The sequence below is a fragment of the Danaus plexippus genome, chromosome 14 (genome assembly GCF_018135715.1).
Source record: "Danaus plexippus chromosome 14, MEX_DaPlex, whole genome shotgun sequence".
Classification (NCBI taxonomy): Eukaryota; Metazoa; Arthropoda; class Insecta; order Lepidoptera; family Nymphalidae; genus Danaus; species Danaus plexippus.
Window position 1 is genome coordinate 3,164,862 of NC_083546.1, and position 14,488 is coordinate 3,179,349.

Below are 14,488 nucleotides of genomic sequence, written 5' to 3' on the forward strand. Positions count from 1 at the left end.
GTTAATAATTAGTTTTTATCAGTATGTTTATCAGCAATTTATATATCTTTTTAAATCGTTGATCGTCCAAAAGACTTTAGAAATCATTATCTTCTTTTTTTAATGTTACGATTTTTAGCTGGATTTTAAAAGAAAAATAAAGGTTTATTTTATATTTTTATTTGAAAAATAGGTATTTTCTGAAAGTAAAATTCTTTGTTTCAGTGTTCACTATCCTCTCCCTCTAAGATAATCATCCCATCCCATACTTATAATTTTATTATTATCTTTATTACAATTATTATTGGTGTCAATAATAGAATCATAAAAAATCTAAATATTTCATTTATAAACAAAAAAACCATAACAGTTTTTAATGTTAGCTTTGCATTTACAAGAATTTGTTGAATGAAAGTAAGTATCAAAGTATATGTGACAACGTAATTTATGGGATTTCAAATATTTTAGGTGCTTTAAGTAATTATGAGACCTGTAGCATTATACGATCAAAAACAGCTCCAAACATTAAAACTTTAGCTGATTATTTAAGCAAGAGGGATACTTTTATTAGTAAAATAGGTACTTTTTTATGACCTATCGTTAAACGGAACAATTATAACAACTATCATTTATTATCAGAATATACCAGTTAAGTGTTTTTTAGTAATTCAAGAGACTATTTAAAATAAACTGTAGGAAAATTTTATGGTTGTGATACTACTTATGACTTAGTGAATAAAAAACAAAGTTATAATCTTTCTATAGTGTTCATCTAGAAATAGGGCAATCAAAGATAATAATTTGCATATGATACTTTATCAGGCCAAAATTAAATTATAAAATATATTTTTTCTTAAATTTCTCGATATCTTACAGTTCCTTATTATTATATCTTATATAACTAAATAAATAAAAAATTTCATAACAACAAGTCTTGGAGCAACGTAGCAACCGCGTTGAATATTTTAAAACATATATCATCCAAAATGAGAGGTGGGAATATTTGAGTGATCAGCTTCCAGTTTTTATTAAGATAATTGTGTGTGTAATCACCTATAAGAAAGACAAAAAATATCAAGTAAACAATAAAGATAATAATTAATTTCCTTACCCTATTTCGATTATTAAGATGTTAAAATATACTTATGAGTACGTTATTAATATGATAGCACGATTTTTTGTGCTTTTTTCGTTATATTATTTTCACTTTAAACAATACTTACTCTTAGCTTGGTCTCCATAGTATAGGTTTGTAAGGTAAAAATAAGCACCATCCTTTGTTTCAAAGTTATATGTAACATTCTTTAAATTCATGAAGCTCTGGCCTTTAGAATCAACAAGTATGTCGAAAGGCATTGTTAATGCAATATTTTTGTTTCCTGTAACATAAATTATTGATTGCTAATTAAATAATTGATATATACTAATTCTAATTCTATTCAATATATAATTAATTCTATTCAATATAAAAACACCGTAACTAAAGAATGTAGTAAATAGTTGTGAATGCAATTTTTTCCAATTTTTATTGATATTAAGAAAATCTAATTTTGTTTTCTTTATTTTCAGTGCAAATTTTTTTGCTTAACAGGTTATTAAAGCTACTCACTTTCAAATGATAACAAATCTCCTTCGCCACAAATTGGCATAGTGAAAAGTAAACCATAAATCTTGTATTTATTCTTGAATAAGAATTTCTCAGCGTGGAAAACCAGTCTCATAAGCTTTGAACTCATATCTATACTGCAAAAAAATAGAACTTTCTCATTGCATTGTATTTCTCGAGTTCTGATTTATCTAGGTATACGTTATATACATACTTAATAATCATCACGTAGTGAAAAGTTACAAATGTTTACGAAATCAATCAAATATTATTATTATATTATATTTTTATATACGCACCGGAGTTCATCTATAATTGCATTCGATAATCCTAACCGGTTATTCCATCCCTCCATTATTAAGCCTTCTTTTTCATTTTTTATATAATCAATAAACATTGGGTCAAGTCTTTCAACGTATATATCTGGTATACCCTTTACAAATAGAGCTACGTTTTCTTGTGCTCTTGTAGTAAGGCATTTTGTATAACCTCGTCTGCCCGTGATAACGGTTGCTGCAAAGTAACCGAAACGTCGGGATTATATAGTTTTTAAATAATAAAATCCGCGTAGTAAATCCGAATAATACTAGTTTCATTTAAATAAATACTCGCGAAAATCTTAGATCTCATCATTTTGTATCACTTGCAAAACATTTCTTCTCTAGTGGTGAAGCTGGAGTTAGAATGTTATTTAGGTACATTGATAATCATTAAAATAAATTAATGTTAGATACCTACATGAGGAGTACAAAAACTGAATTATACTCAGACACAGTATTAGTACAAATAGCATTTTTTAACAATAAATAAGCCAAAGAATTACCTAAATTTATTACCGTTCGATTAGAATAACTCGTCAACAATGAAGGTAAGTTATCTGAAGTGTAAGGCAAATAATTGTTTATATAGCCTTCTTTTACTGTTAATTATATTGAAAAGGTTTTGGAGAAACTTTCAAGCGTTCATATTTAGGGTGATTTAATAAAATTTATAAAGTATTATCCTACAATAGTCGTGGTGGCCTGGCGGTTAAAGGCCCGCCTCTCATACGTGAGGGCGCGAGTTCGAAACCTGGGAAGTACCAATGTGATCTTTTCCGACTAATATGTACTTTCTAAGAGTATTTAGACACCACTGACGGACGGTGAAGGAAAACATCGAGAGAAAACCTGGTCTTATAATTTCAAAATTATAAGATTGAAATCGCCAACCCGTCTTGAGCAAGCGTGGTGATTAATGCTCTAACCTTCTCCATGTGATAAGAGGCCTTTGCTCAGCAGTGGGCTCCGATATGCTGATGATGATGATCCTACTATAGTACAACTGTTATGGGATATTTAAACATATTATAACATGGGAGGACAGATAATAGATTTGTCGTGATTTCGCTACTTTTCTATGATACTCCTTATTATATTCTATCACTCCTATAAGCTTCATATCGAGACACAATTTTAGGAATTTCATTGCTTTAATTATGAATATCTTACGTCACTATGTTAACATATCTTCCGTCACTATGTTAAGTATAAGAATGGAAGAATATTATATTGAGTACTAGGCAATCTTCATTAAAATATTTGAATTTTGATATTTGTCTAATTCCACTTTTTCGTTACTTAAAAGCATTTTTAATAAAACTGAGAATACAGAATTGTAAGGATTTAAATGACAGAAACAGTATAGAAACTACACCTTTTCTGTATTATTGAAACATTGAAAATGTGAAATAGCTAAAATTTATTACGGAACTACTACTACAGGTTAGATTTCTAAAGTTGGTAATATTAAAGTCTGGTCAACCAGCTGCAACTAGAGCTTTGCAGATACTATTCATAGTGTATACTTGATAGTTTTCAATATATAGGAACTATAAATTCTATTTTATTTATTTTTACTTAGGTTTTAAATTTACTTAAAACTTACTAAGTAAACATAAAAAATATATCTACATTATTTGAAAAACTTTATTTTATCATTACTTTAAAAACTTTTAAATATAGATAACATTCTATATATTTCTGTATCTTATAATTTTGGAAACCTTGTAATTGAATTTATCTTTTCCAATGAAGAGCAATTTTAATAAATATTGGATTGTTAAAAAATGTCATAAAAAAGCCACATCTCTAATAGTAAAATAGATAATAATACACTACCTAAATATTCTAATAATATAACTTGCATCAAAAGAAAAGAAATAATTAGTATGAGTATACTTGCTTCTAATCTAAATATTATCTTGGAGATTGAAATATAAACTTCTGTTCGACGACTCTCAATTTTGAATATTCGTTTCTAAGCTTGGAAACGGACACTGTGTTCGTAGACTCTGTCGTTGTAAAAAAAACTCATAATTTAACAAGATTATTAAAGAGAAACTCTGTTTTTAAGTGTTCAAGTTTATATTTATGATTTTTGAGTGAACACATTTTTTTTTAATCATATATTTATAATATGTGAACCTCATATATTTATAATATGTACCCACTCAAAAATATATTTAATTTAGACTTGCGTCTTGGTAAATTGTTGTGCTATCAAATGGATACAAGAACTTTTGATCCTATCTTTTTATCGTCTTATATGATGTGATTTTTCTTTTACACAAAGTAATTTTGAGTTGTTTGTTTTTTGTAATAAAAGCATTCTGACTTTATTTTTCAATGTGAAGCTATTTAGTTATTCCAGATTACATGACTTTATAAATTACATCTTAATTGTCTTCATACTTTTCTAGAATTTTTAAATACTCTTTATTGCTATTTGACTGTTTGTATCTAATAAAACTTATAATGTAGAAAGTTTCGTCAAAGTATGGTGATAGAAAGTGTTTGTTAAATTTATTATTATAAATACTGCTTTAAGAGATTCAAGAAAGATTTACATATAAAAGTGCAACTTTATAATATCTGCATCAATATGCACATGCTAGCCTATATAGTTAACTTTAAAATCCAACCCATAATAACGAGTTATTTTTACGAGCCCTTCAAACCCGTTCGTAACGGATAAGTCTCAGCACTGGCCCACTCTACCAGAGACGTAAGGCTAACATCTACTCGTATATACATTGCTAACAGAAATTAGTTATTTTTATAACTGTATAACAAAAAAGTAAAAATATGATAGAAGCATAAAACTAATATTTTCGGATTTATTTATTATATTAAGTTATTTTATTATTCTAAAATACACCATACTCCCGAAGTTTCGGTTACTTTAAATGAAACTAGTATTATTCGGATTTACTACGCGGATTTTATTATTTAAAAACTACATAATCCCGACGTTTCGGTTACTTTGCAGCAACCGTGATCACGGGCAGACGGGGTGTGAATGTCTGTCAGTTGGTCCTTGTTATTTATCATCTACCGCCATCGATTTCTTAATTTTCTGGCGTACCGCTCTGGATGCCGGCAGAATGCGCTCACAGTGTCTTGAGGTCTTGCGGTGTGGTTACGGACGTAGGATTTTATATTTTTAAGGACGGGGTCCCAGGTGTTTGATAGATTCCAGCCATCTTCTCTATTGAAATTGGGATGTTTTTTAATTTCAATAGCCTCGCGCTCTCCTCCTATAAGACCTTTAATATATAAACGGTATGTAGATGACATCTTCACAATATTAAATAAAAATAAAACATCTGCTTTTCTGAACCATCTTAATTCTATCAATAGTAAGATTCAGTTTACTATAGAATTGGAGGCAAATAATTCTTTAGCTTTCCTTGATACACTTGTCGTTAGGAATCCTGACAATACTTTGGGACATACTGTTTATAGGAAACCCACACATACGGACAGGTACCTCAATGGTAACTCACACCACCACCCTATCCAGTTAGCTACCGTTTCCAAATCTTTGTTACAGAGAGCCCAACACCTTTGTGATGCTGACCACCTAGAGGCCGAGCTGCAGCATGTAAAACATGCTCTCACCATCAACAACCTGCCCGTGCCTCGCCAGCATCGCAAGAACCACCTGAAGCCACCCACAGTTGAACAACAACCTGCGATACTACCATATGTGAAGGGAGTTACTGACAGAATAGGCAACATTTTGAAGAAGGTTTCCATTAAAACTATTTACAAACCACATAAGAAAGTGAGCCAATTCTTGAGACCAATCAAGACTAACATTCCTTTGCAACAAGCGGGTGTATACAAACTCGATTGTGACTGTGGCTTGTCATACATTGGACAGACGAAGAGGAGCATCGGTACAAGGGTTAAAGAACACATCTCAGACATCAAAAACAGGCGCGCGTCGAAGTCAGCAGTGTGTGAACACACAATGGACAAACCAGGCCACTACATTCCGTTTGATAAACCTCATATCCTCGCTCGGGAAGACAAGTATATACCGAGATTAATTCGCGAGGCTATTGAAATTAAAAAAACATCCCAATTTCTATAGAGAAGATGGCTGGAATCTATCAAACACCTGGGACCCCGTTCTTAAAAATATAAAATCCTACGTCCGTAACCACACCGCAAGACCTCAAGACACCGTGTGCGCATTCTGCCGGCATCCAGAGCGGTACGCCAGAAAATTAAGAAATCGATGGCGGTAGATGATAAATAACAAGGACCAACTGACAGACATTCACACCTCGTCTGCCCGTAATCACGGTTGCTGCAAAGTAACCGAAACGTCGGGATTATGTAGTTTTTAAATAATAAAATCCGCGTAGTAAATCCGAATAATACTAGTTTCATTTAAATGAATACTCGCGAAAATCTTAGATCTCATTTCGGTTACTTTGCAGGAACCGTGATTACGGGCACTCGAGATGAGAATCCCGTCGTTAGAAATATTGGTTATATTTAAATGAATTATCGCGAAAGTCTTAGATCTCATTATGAGAGAAGAAGTTTTTTTTTCTATAACTAACAATTTTAGCATTGAGATATGTGACTACTCTCAAGATAATATGAAACGAATGAGACAATAATATCATATGAATAAGAACAGACGTCAAAGTATAAGCAACAAACTAGAACCTGTTTTTTAACATTTAATTCTTAACATTTCATTTATTTTGCGTATAAAAAATTAATTATATAAACATTATATAGCAAAGTAAACATGTTTTTATTTACTATTTAATATTTAAAAGCAAATTTTTAGTATTTTGTTTCCCATAATGTCAAGAGATACTTTTAGCATTCAGCTGGCTCTTGTTTTGTTTTGTGAATTAAACAATTTTTTTTCTTACTTACTTGCGTTAAACGTCTTTTATCTTTATCTTTTCAATGTTATTTCGGAAATGCTACAAACCATTTCTATCGATTGCCTAGTTCCAAACTTATGTCAATAAAATTGTTCAATAAATATTAAACTTATTTTATAAGCTTTCTATAAACATTTATTTAACTTTATTTGGCATGACTATACTTAAAAATCTTTACATGATATGTAGATACATGAGATATTGCAAGTTAAACCTTAATTAATAAGAACAGAAATTAAAATATATTAAACTGTCAGTTTAAGCATGTGTCATAAAAATATATAGCAAAATAAAAGTAAATATTAAATAAAATTCCTCTAATTTTTTCTCAAATCTGGAAGTACGTAAGGTGTGCGGACGATTTTATATAAATAAATCGAAAGCACCGGAAATTACACGACTTGGTTCTGATTCTACGTCACCTTCAAGCAATTCTGTGTATAGGATCTCCTTAGTTTTCTAAGTCTAAGATTTTATGTATGATTTCTAAAATATTATATTTATTAAAAAAAATCCAGTTCGAAAATTAAATTTTTGAGACCGCATTTGATCATCGTTTTTTTATTACAGAACCTAATATTTTTATAAATATTATTAAATAGTTTTGGCCGATATTAAAATATTTTTTAGACTAAAAAAAATATTTTATTAAGTAATTAATATAAAACTGAGATGAGTGCTTCATTGGTAACGACTGTTTGTTTCTTTCAAAATAAAGAGACGATCCGTGAAATATGTACCAGGAAGTATAAGTGTACGCGTTAAAGCAAAAAAGGCCCATAAAACATCGCTCCGATTAATATTACTTTTTATTATTTTTCTTAATTAATTTATTAAAGATTTTTACTGACTTTCAATACTGAGGTTCTATATAATTTGCAAATGTAATACTTATGTAATGCTTAAATTCAATTCGATTAGGATATAAGGTTTTTAGTAATAAATACATTTAGTGTTAATCAACATATTTATTGGATTATATTCATGTAATCATTAATTTAAAAAAAAATAAACCGATAATTTTTGGTTGTGGATTACTTATTCCTGCCCTTGATAGTAATATCTGTCACATTTATTATTATTCCTATTAATTAAATTTTGCGGCGGTCTTAAAGCGAAGTTATAGGTAATGTTATTATGGTATATTAGTATTGTTAGTATAATCTTGAATATATAATATATTTATGTCATTATATTAGTAATTATTACAATCAACAAAATCGCCTTTAGTCGTATATATTTTTTTAAGGTTTTCATATGAAAGATGACCAGCGGTAAGAGTGCAAGTATAAACGAATAGCATTAAAAATATTATCATTGACTTTATCAAAGAAATATCTTCCAAACATATTATTTAAGTAACTCCAATTTTCGTGAAGTAATTTGTGCATAGATTGACCTGTAACAATAGGTAAAAAGTAATCAATTTTTCAAGTAATTAATACACACTTAACAAAAAAATTAACTTACTTAACAATTCGTTCCCATGGTAGAGGTTACTTAGACGATATAGTGGGACTGCTCTCAAGTCAAACCAGTATTTGTATCCTTTCAAATCAATGATATCTTGACCGTTAATATCTTTAATTATATCATAAGTTATAACCATTTCTGTTAGGACGTTACCTGATATATAAAACAGAATTTTAAATTATAGTTTAATCAGACACGACAAATAAAATATAATTGAAATTTTATTCAAAACTAACGTAGATCAATGTTGATGTCTCCATCGCCATACAATGGTTGATTGAACAGAAAACCACTAGCTGAATATTTGCCCTTGACTGAATAGTCCGAGTGGAAAACTAAGCGCAAAGTCTTAGAAATCGGGTCAACGCTTAAAGCACAAGAAGCAGGCATAGAAATATTTGAATATATGTATATTCAACATAATTTTAGAATAAACAAATGAAGCGCATTTATAAACAAATATATTATTATACTTTACTTATTTAAAATAAATATTTTTTTTACAAAGAACAATCGCAAAATTAATTTTGTTGTCAAAAAAATTATAATACCTCAATAAAAATTTTGCACAAACATAAACGTTTAAATACTTGTGCTAAATTTAACATACCAGTATACTTATGTAATTTGTTACGACAAATGTCACATTCGTGTTAAAGAAACAAGCTAGCCCAAAACATAATACCAATATATTTTAGAAAAGTGGCTTAATTCTAGAAAATTTATAATCTTCAAGTTTATTGAAAATAATGTTTTAAACTGTGATCTTACCTAACATTATCAATAACTGGATCCTTAAGATCTTGAACAATTATATTATTCATATCAAAATGTAATCCCGCCTTATCGACATGCACATTATCGATAAACATTGAACGGGTTGTTTCTTTCAATACCCTAAGTATACCGGCGGCCAAAACCGGGGAGTTGGCTTGAGAAATAGTTGTGAGGCAAGCAAAATCCCCAATCCAGCATTTCAGTTGAATATTAGGCTCTGAAAAGATATATATTTTTTAAATCAATGTCCGTTATGTCTTCAACAAATGTATTCTTTCATTTGTTTCTGGAAATGTTTGCTACTTCTATATCATGTACAAAGACGCCTCATTGTAATATTTAAAGTAATAGGAATAAAGAAACATTTTAAAGACAAAATTTTTATGTTCTTAAAAAAATCTTATTTTTTATTTACAATTTTGTCGAATCAAAAATTTTAGGGAAACTGCGAAAACCAAATATTTTAAAAAGGTTCAGACATTAACGTGAATAGATAGGCAAAAACTGAACAGAAGGACAAATAGAGTTCAAAGAATTGCTCATAAACCTTAACATTCACAGCTCCTATTTCTTTGATCACTTAATATTTTTTTTAGTTGTTGAATTTTTTTTTTCTTATAAGCATTAGGTTTTTACTCCTTATTTACGTTTAGATTTCGTTTTATTTGATATTTATTATTTTGCCTTATTTGAAGATCATTAGTCAATTCATTTTCATAACCAATTCAGATAATAATTGGAAGCTACAAACTCAAACATGCAAACCATATGAGGTCAACACACTCCACAGTGTATTAACCCTGGGACGTGCGGGCTATCGTATAATGTTAAATATTTGAATCAGTTTATTTTTCGCTTATTCCAAATAAATAAAAAAATACCTTTGATTATGCAGAAATAATTAATCAATAAATTTTTACTCTTTCATTATTACATATACAAATGAATTAATAAAAAAATATAATTATAATTGAATAATATAAAAGTAAAACTATGGTTTTCTGTTTTTATTATTATATCACTTGATTAAAAGATGTCTCGACTACTTAATAGAAATCGTGATCCCAAACAGCAGGGATTTTTTTGTATGATTAAGAGTATTTTTAGCTTACTATTTCGAACTGTCATAACGTATACGGAATCATATTCTAGACTTTAATCCCTCTTATAAACCAGCTGTAAATATTATTGGCTGACTGTGAACAATTATTTTACTTTATTATTATATAAATTCGTTAAAACTTTTAGGAAAGATATTTATTCTTATTATATTTAGTTTTATTACCGTCCATTAAGTCGTTATAGGCATCACAGTGCCAATCAATGTAAAATATAGTTTTTATAGCAAACAAAGAATGGGTCGATTTTTGAAATGACAGAATAACTACATTAAGCATATAAATATCAGATTAGAATGGAAATTAGAACAGAAAATAAAAATAATACCATATTAATATCAGAGTAACTTTAACTTACCTAAGCCTAAATTATATGAGACCAGTGTGAACAAAACAATTGCAAACAAAGAGGTATTCATGATGCTAGTGCACTAAAATATTAGAGACGAATACTTACGGAGCTTTATATAAACAGTATAATAAACTTCGATGGCAATAATAGCAAACATCAATTAATCATTTTAAAGTATTTTTAAAATTATTACCTATAAACTTGATTATGCCAATCCACTGAACTTGTTATTTTATTACTAAATACCTTGATTTATCCCGCGACTTCGTTCGCTCTTAATTGTAACAATAACATATATTTTGAAAGAGCCACTGTAAACATTACGTGTTCTTCCTGGTTTAAGAATAAGCTATTTTCCTGACCTTGAATACAGTAAGAGTTGATTGAAAAGCTAAATTACGTGTATAAACTAGTATCCTACTGATATATAACTATAAAAAAATTATGTCAAATGTATTTTACTTATAGGTATTTTTCTTTCGAAACTACTGGTCTGTAGAACCACTAGTAATAATTCTCGAAGAAGCTCAATATCATCAGATAACGAACTTTAAAATCATACCTCTATAAAAAAAAACAATATAAGGATGCTTACAAGAACCTATGAAAGTTGACTAAAGTCTTTGCCACGTCAAAAGCGAGGTCGTGATATTGTGATTTGACGTAAGCACGACAAGCACGTGGTAAAAAGGTAGAATGTGCAAAACATGTCTACTAGTAAGCAAATAATGTGGGTTGAAAGTTAAAAAATATTATAGGTAAAATAAGTGCTGGGTACATTTGTGATGGTGTTTCGCCTTTCAAAACCATAAAATTGAAGCTATATTCGAAGTTTTTGCTGGTTGCAAACTAATGAATCCACCATGGCTATTTATTGATTGATGTCATATGATTATTTTGTCTAATGATAGGATTGAGTAGCCCAAACGAGGATTTCAGGATTTACTAAATCCCGACAGATTAATAAAGAGCAGATACTTTGTATCCAGTTTAGTACCTCCACGAAATATGAGACCCATATGTTAGGTCGCCTATCAAGGATAAAGGACCAGTTAAAAAAAAATTGTTTACCAGAAATTCTTAAGATTTATAAAAGGTTAGTGATTTAGTTACACGCTTATATGTACATGTTTGTTCCACATATCTCACAGTTTATAAGATACGTAAAGAGTCGAGACAGTATGGAGTTATAAAAAAAAAGATCATCTCGACATTTTAAAAGTTTGAGATGACAGGACCATGAACATGGATATTTTTTATTTTGGAAAAAAAATATTCAAGGAAAATTAAAATTATAAACGTGACGATTTATACAAGCTGAAGTATAATTCGATGATAAAATTAAATGAATACTGTGTGATGCCTTTATTCTTTTTCGTGGTTCGGCTTCTCACGTTATCTTTTTTTATTTATTGCATTCTCACTAATTATTTCTGTCTGCTTCAGTTGCATTCATTCTTAAACTTATTTTATTAAGTTCACTCGTCAAATTGTTATAAATAATTATTTCCGTCAATAAGTGATATTCATATATGTTTTGTTTGAAACTATATAGTTTTTATGAAAATATTATTGATTTTCATCTTTGCAAAAATGCATAAAACTTGCAACTTACCACCTTCTCATTAAGATTTAATCCAGCAATTACATTCCTATGCATAATGCAAAAAATATTTTACCCAACGACAACGAATAAAAAGTTGTCGGCGGAAAGTTCGCAAAGGATCGGTTTTGCAGATAATTTATTGCCAAAAGCATACTCTCTTTTGGAACAATATATTAATTACCCTGTTATAGTTCTTAAAACCGGTTTATTTTATATACATGCTATAGCTTTACCTTTGGAACTCCTCACATTTAATTTTTGCTAAATTTAATGCTACTTTCCTGGAAGGTTTCAATATCACGGTAACGGAATACTTTTTCAATCCAACCTCAACCCTTGCTAGCGATCTTTATCCTATGGAACGTTTTATGTTGTCAAATTTTTTTAATCATACTTTATAGAATACTCTATATATTATTACGCTCCGCCAATTTATCCCATCTGTTCTGAAACTCATACTTACTATCCGCAATGAGATCGATGTCTGTGACAAAAAGCATACACCAGAGTAATGCTGAATACGGCATTCAATACTAGCAGGAAGACAAAATAGCTTAAAGGCGAGAATGGTGCAAGCAACCACATCATAAAAACTGATTATTATACTGGCTGCGGACCGGACTTGGCTATTTGTATTTGTTATTATTTTCAATTGTGGTATCATTATCATCATCATCATCATCATCAACGGCCTATCGGAGCCCATTGCTGAGTTAAGGCCTCTTCTCGGATGGAGAAGGTTTGAGCATTAATCACCACGCTTTTTTTTTTATGACGCAGGGAATATTCGATATTCGTTCGCCTTAGATCACTGAAACAAAAGCCTTTGGCCGTCAGAAACATATTTAGCAAACCCTATGCTTTAGCAACTTTTGTTTCAACTTTTCTTTTGATTAACAAATTGCTTATTTAAATTCTTACCTATCATTGATTCTTTAAATATTTGTGTACATTCATATTTTTATACTGTACACTACTAAATAGATGAAGGCATTTGTACCTTAGTCCAACTAATCTATTTACTTTAGTTCCTCTATTAGGAACTGCTGCTGTGATAGAAACTCTTTTCCAGGAGGCACCATTTTTTGACCCAGCTAAAAGGATGGCAGCAGAGCAGAAAGTAGGCAATAAGCACCGAATATGTAGGTTTCCGAATTTTTAGGTTATAAGGTGCTATAACTTCTTTTTGAAAGAATTTGGAACAGCTAGGTCAAAGGCGATAGCAGCAAAAACCGTGAATATTTTTGATAAATTGTGTGTTGAAATAACGTACGCCGTATAAATAATCGAATTATTTTCTTTATGTAATTATAATATGATGCTTCTGGAAGGGATATTGCTGGAACAGCTACTACTACTGCTTTGAGAAAAAAATAAAAATAGAACAAAACATGCAAAAGAGGACTAAAAACAATCAACTAAAACGTTCGTCTGTTTTTTCATATAATATACTTTTCTTATTTAAATTGAATTGTTGAAAATTGCAAAATTATATATAACATAGGTAAATATTGAATATTTACATAGATATTCATGAGATATCCATGTTTATTCAAATATTGATGAAATATTATATGCTAAGATCATTAGCGAATAATTAAAATTAAGCATGAAACATTAAACTATGTCATTCACGATTAACATAAGTATTCCTTTAAGAATTTCCTTTACATTGTGCGCTTTGGTCAGAATTGTCGGTGTGAAAGTGAGGGAAATACATACTTTATTTTGTTTGGTTTGAATTTTAAGTAGGAAGGAAAACCTAACTTCAATCTGAACGACAAAAATTCATGAAATTTGTAATTTATTACAAAATATAAATTATGTTTTAAAAGAACCAAATTTTAAGAGCACAAAAATACAAACAAAACTCAACAATTGTAAGTCAGTGATATAGTTGACTTGATATCTGAAGTTTCCATTCCGAAAAACAAATGAAGCGATGTTTTTGTAAGAGAAATTGTAACTAATCAAAGTTCAAAGCTTAACATTGCTACTAAAACATGTCATTTTCATACACGGACATGTATCGTGACTCGTAGTTTAACATCTTAATATTCAAATAATTCGTGTAATATTTGAATTAAAATTGAAATATTTAATGATCACTAAACGTAATAAAATCAATGATAATTATTTTGTTAGGTGACAACGAATTATGATATTGAAATATTTTTTCAACCATACATAGAGAAATCGTGTTGACATCATATTTGAAGTAAGAGATGCGATTATTCTTTACATAAATACATGACTCCTATTTAACGAAATTTACAATAAGTCTTGATTCCTCAGTTTTTCATTGAATGGTGAAAATTTGCTTTAAATAATTACTAAAGGT

General features: G+C 29.5%; 2 protein-coding genes across 2 annotated transcripts; both read right to left on the reverse strand.

Moving 5' to 3' along the window:
* Positions 1-779: 779 nt before the first annotated feature.
* On the reverse strand, positions 780-3,475 carry LOC133319163 (uncharacterized). The gene is made up of 4 exons (XM_061522590.1): positions 1,885-3,475; positions 1,589-1,722; positions 1,203-1,358; positions 780-1,032 (listed from the first exon to the last, which is right to left on the reverse strand). The coding sequence occupies exons 1-4, from the start codon at positions 1,980-1,982 to the stop codon at positions 899-901; spliced, it is 522 nt and encodes a 173-aa protein (XP_061378574.1). The 5' UTR covers positions 1,983-3,475; the 3' UTR covers positions 780-898.
* A 4,304-nt stretch (positions 3,476-7,779) lies between these two features.
* Positions 7,780-10,693, reverse strand: LOC116769569 (circadian clock-controlled protein daywake-like). The gene is made up of 5 exons (XM_032660704.2): positions 10,548-10,693; positions 9,066-9,288; positions 8,531-8,661; positions 8,292-8,447; positions 7,780-8,220 (listed from the first exon to the last, which is right to left on the reverse strand). Exons 1-5 carry the CDS (start codon positions 10,606-10,608, stop codon positions 8,075-8,077), a joined length of 717 nt encoding a protein of 238 aa, XP_032516595.2. The 5' UTR covers positions 10,609-10,693; the 3' UTR covers positions 7,780-8,074.
* Between the last annotated feature and the right edge of the window lie 3,795 nt (positions 10,694-14,488).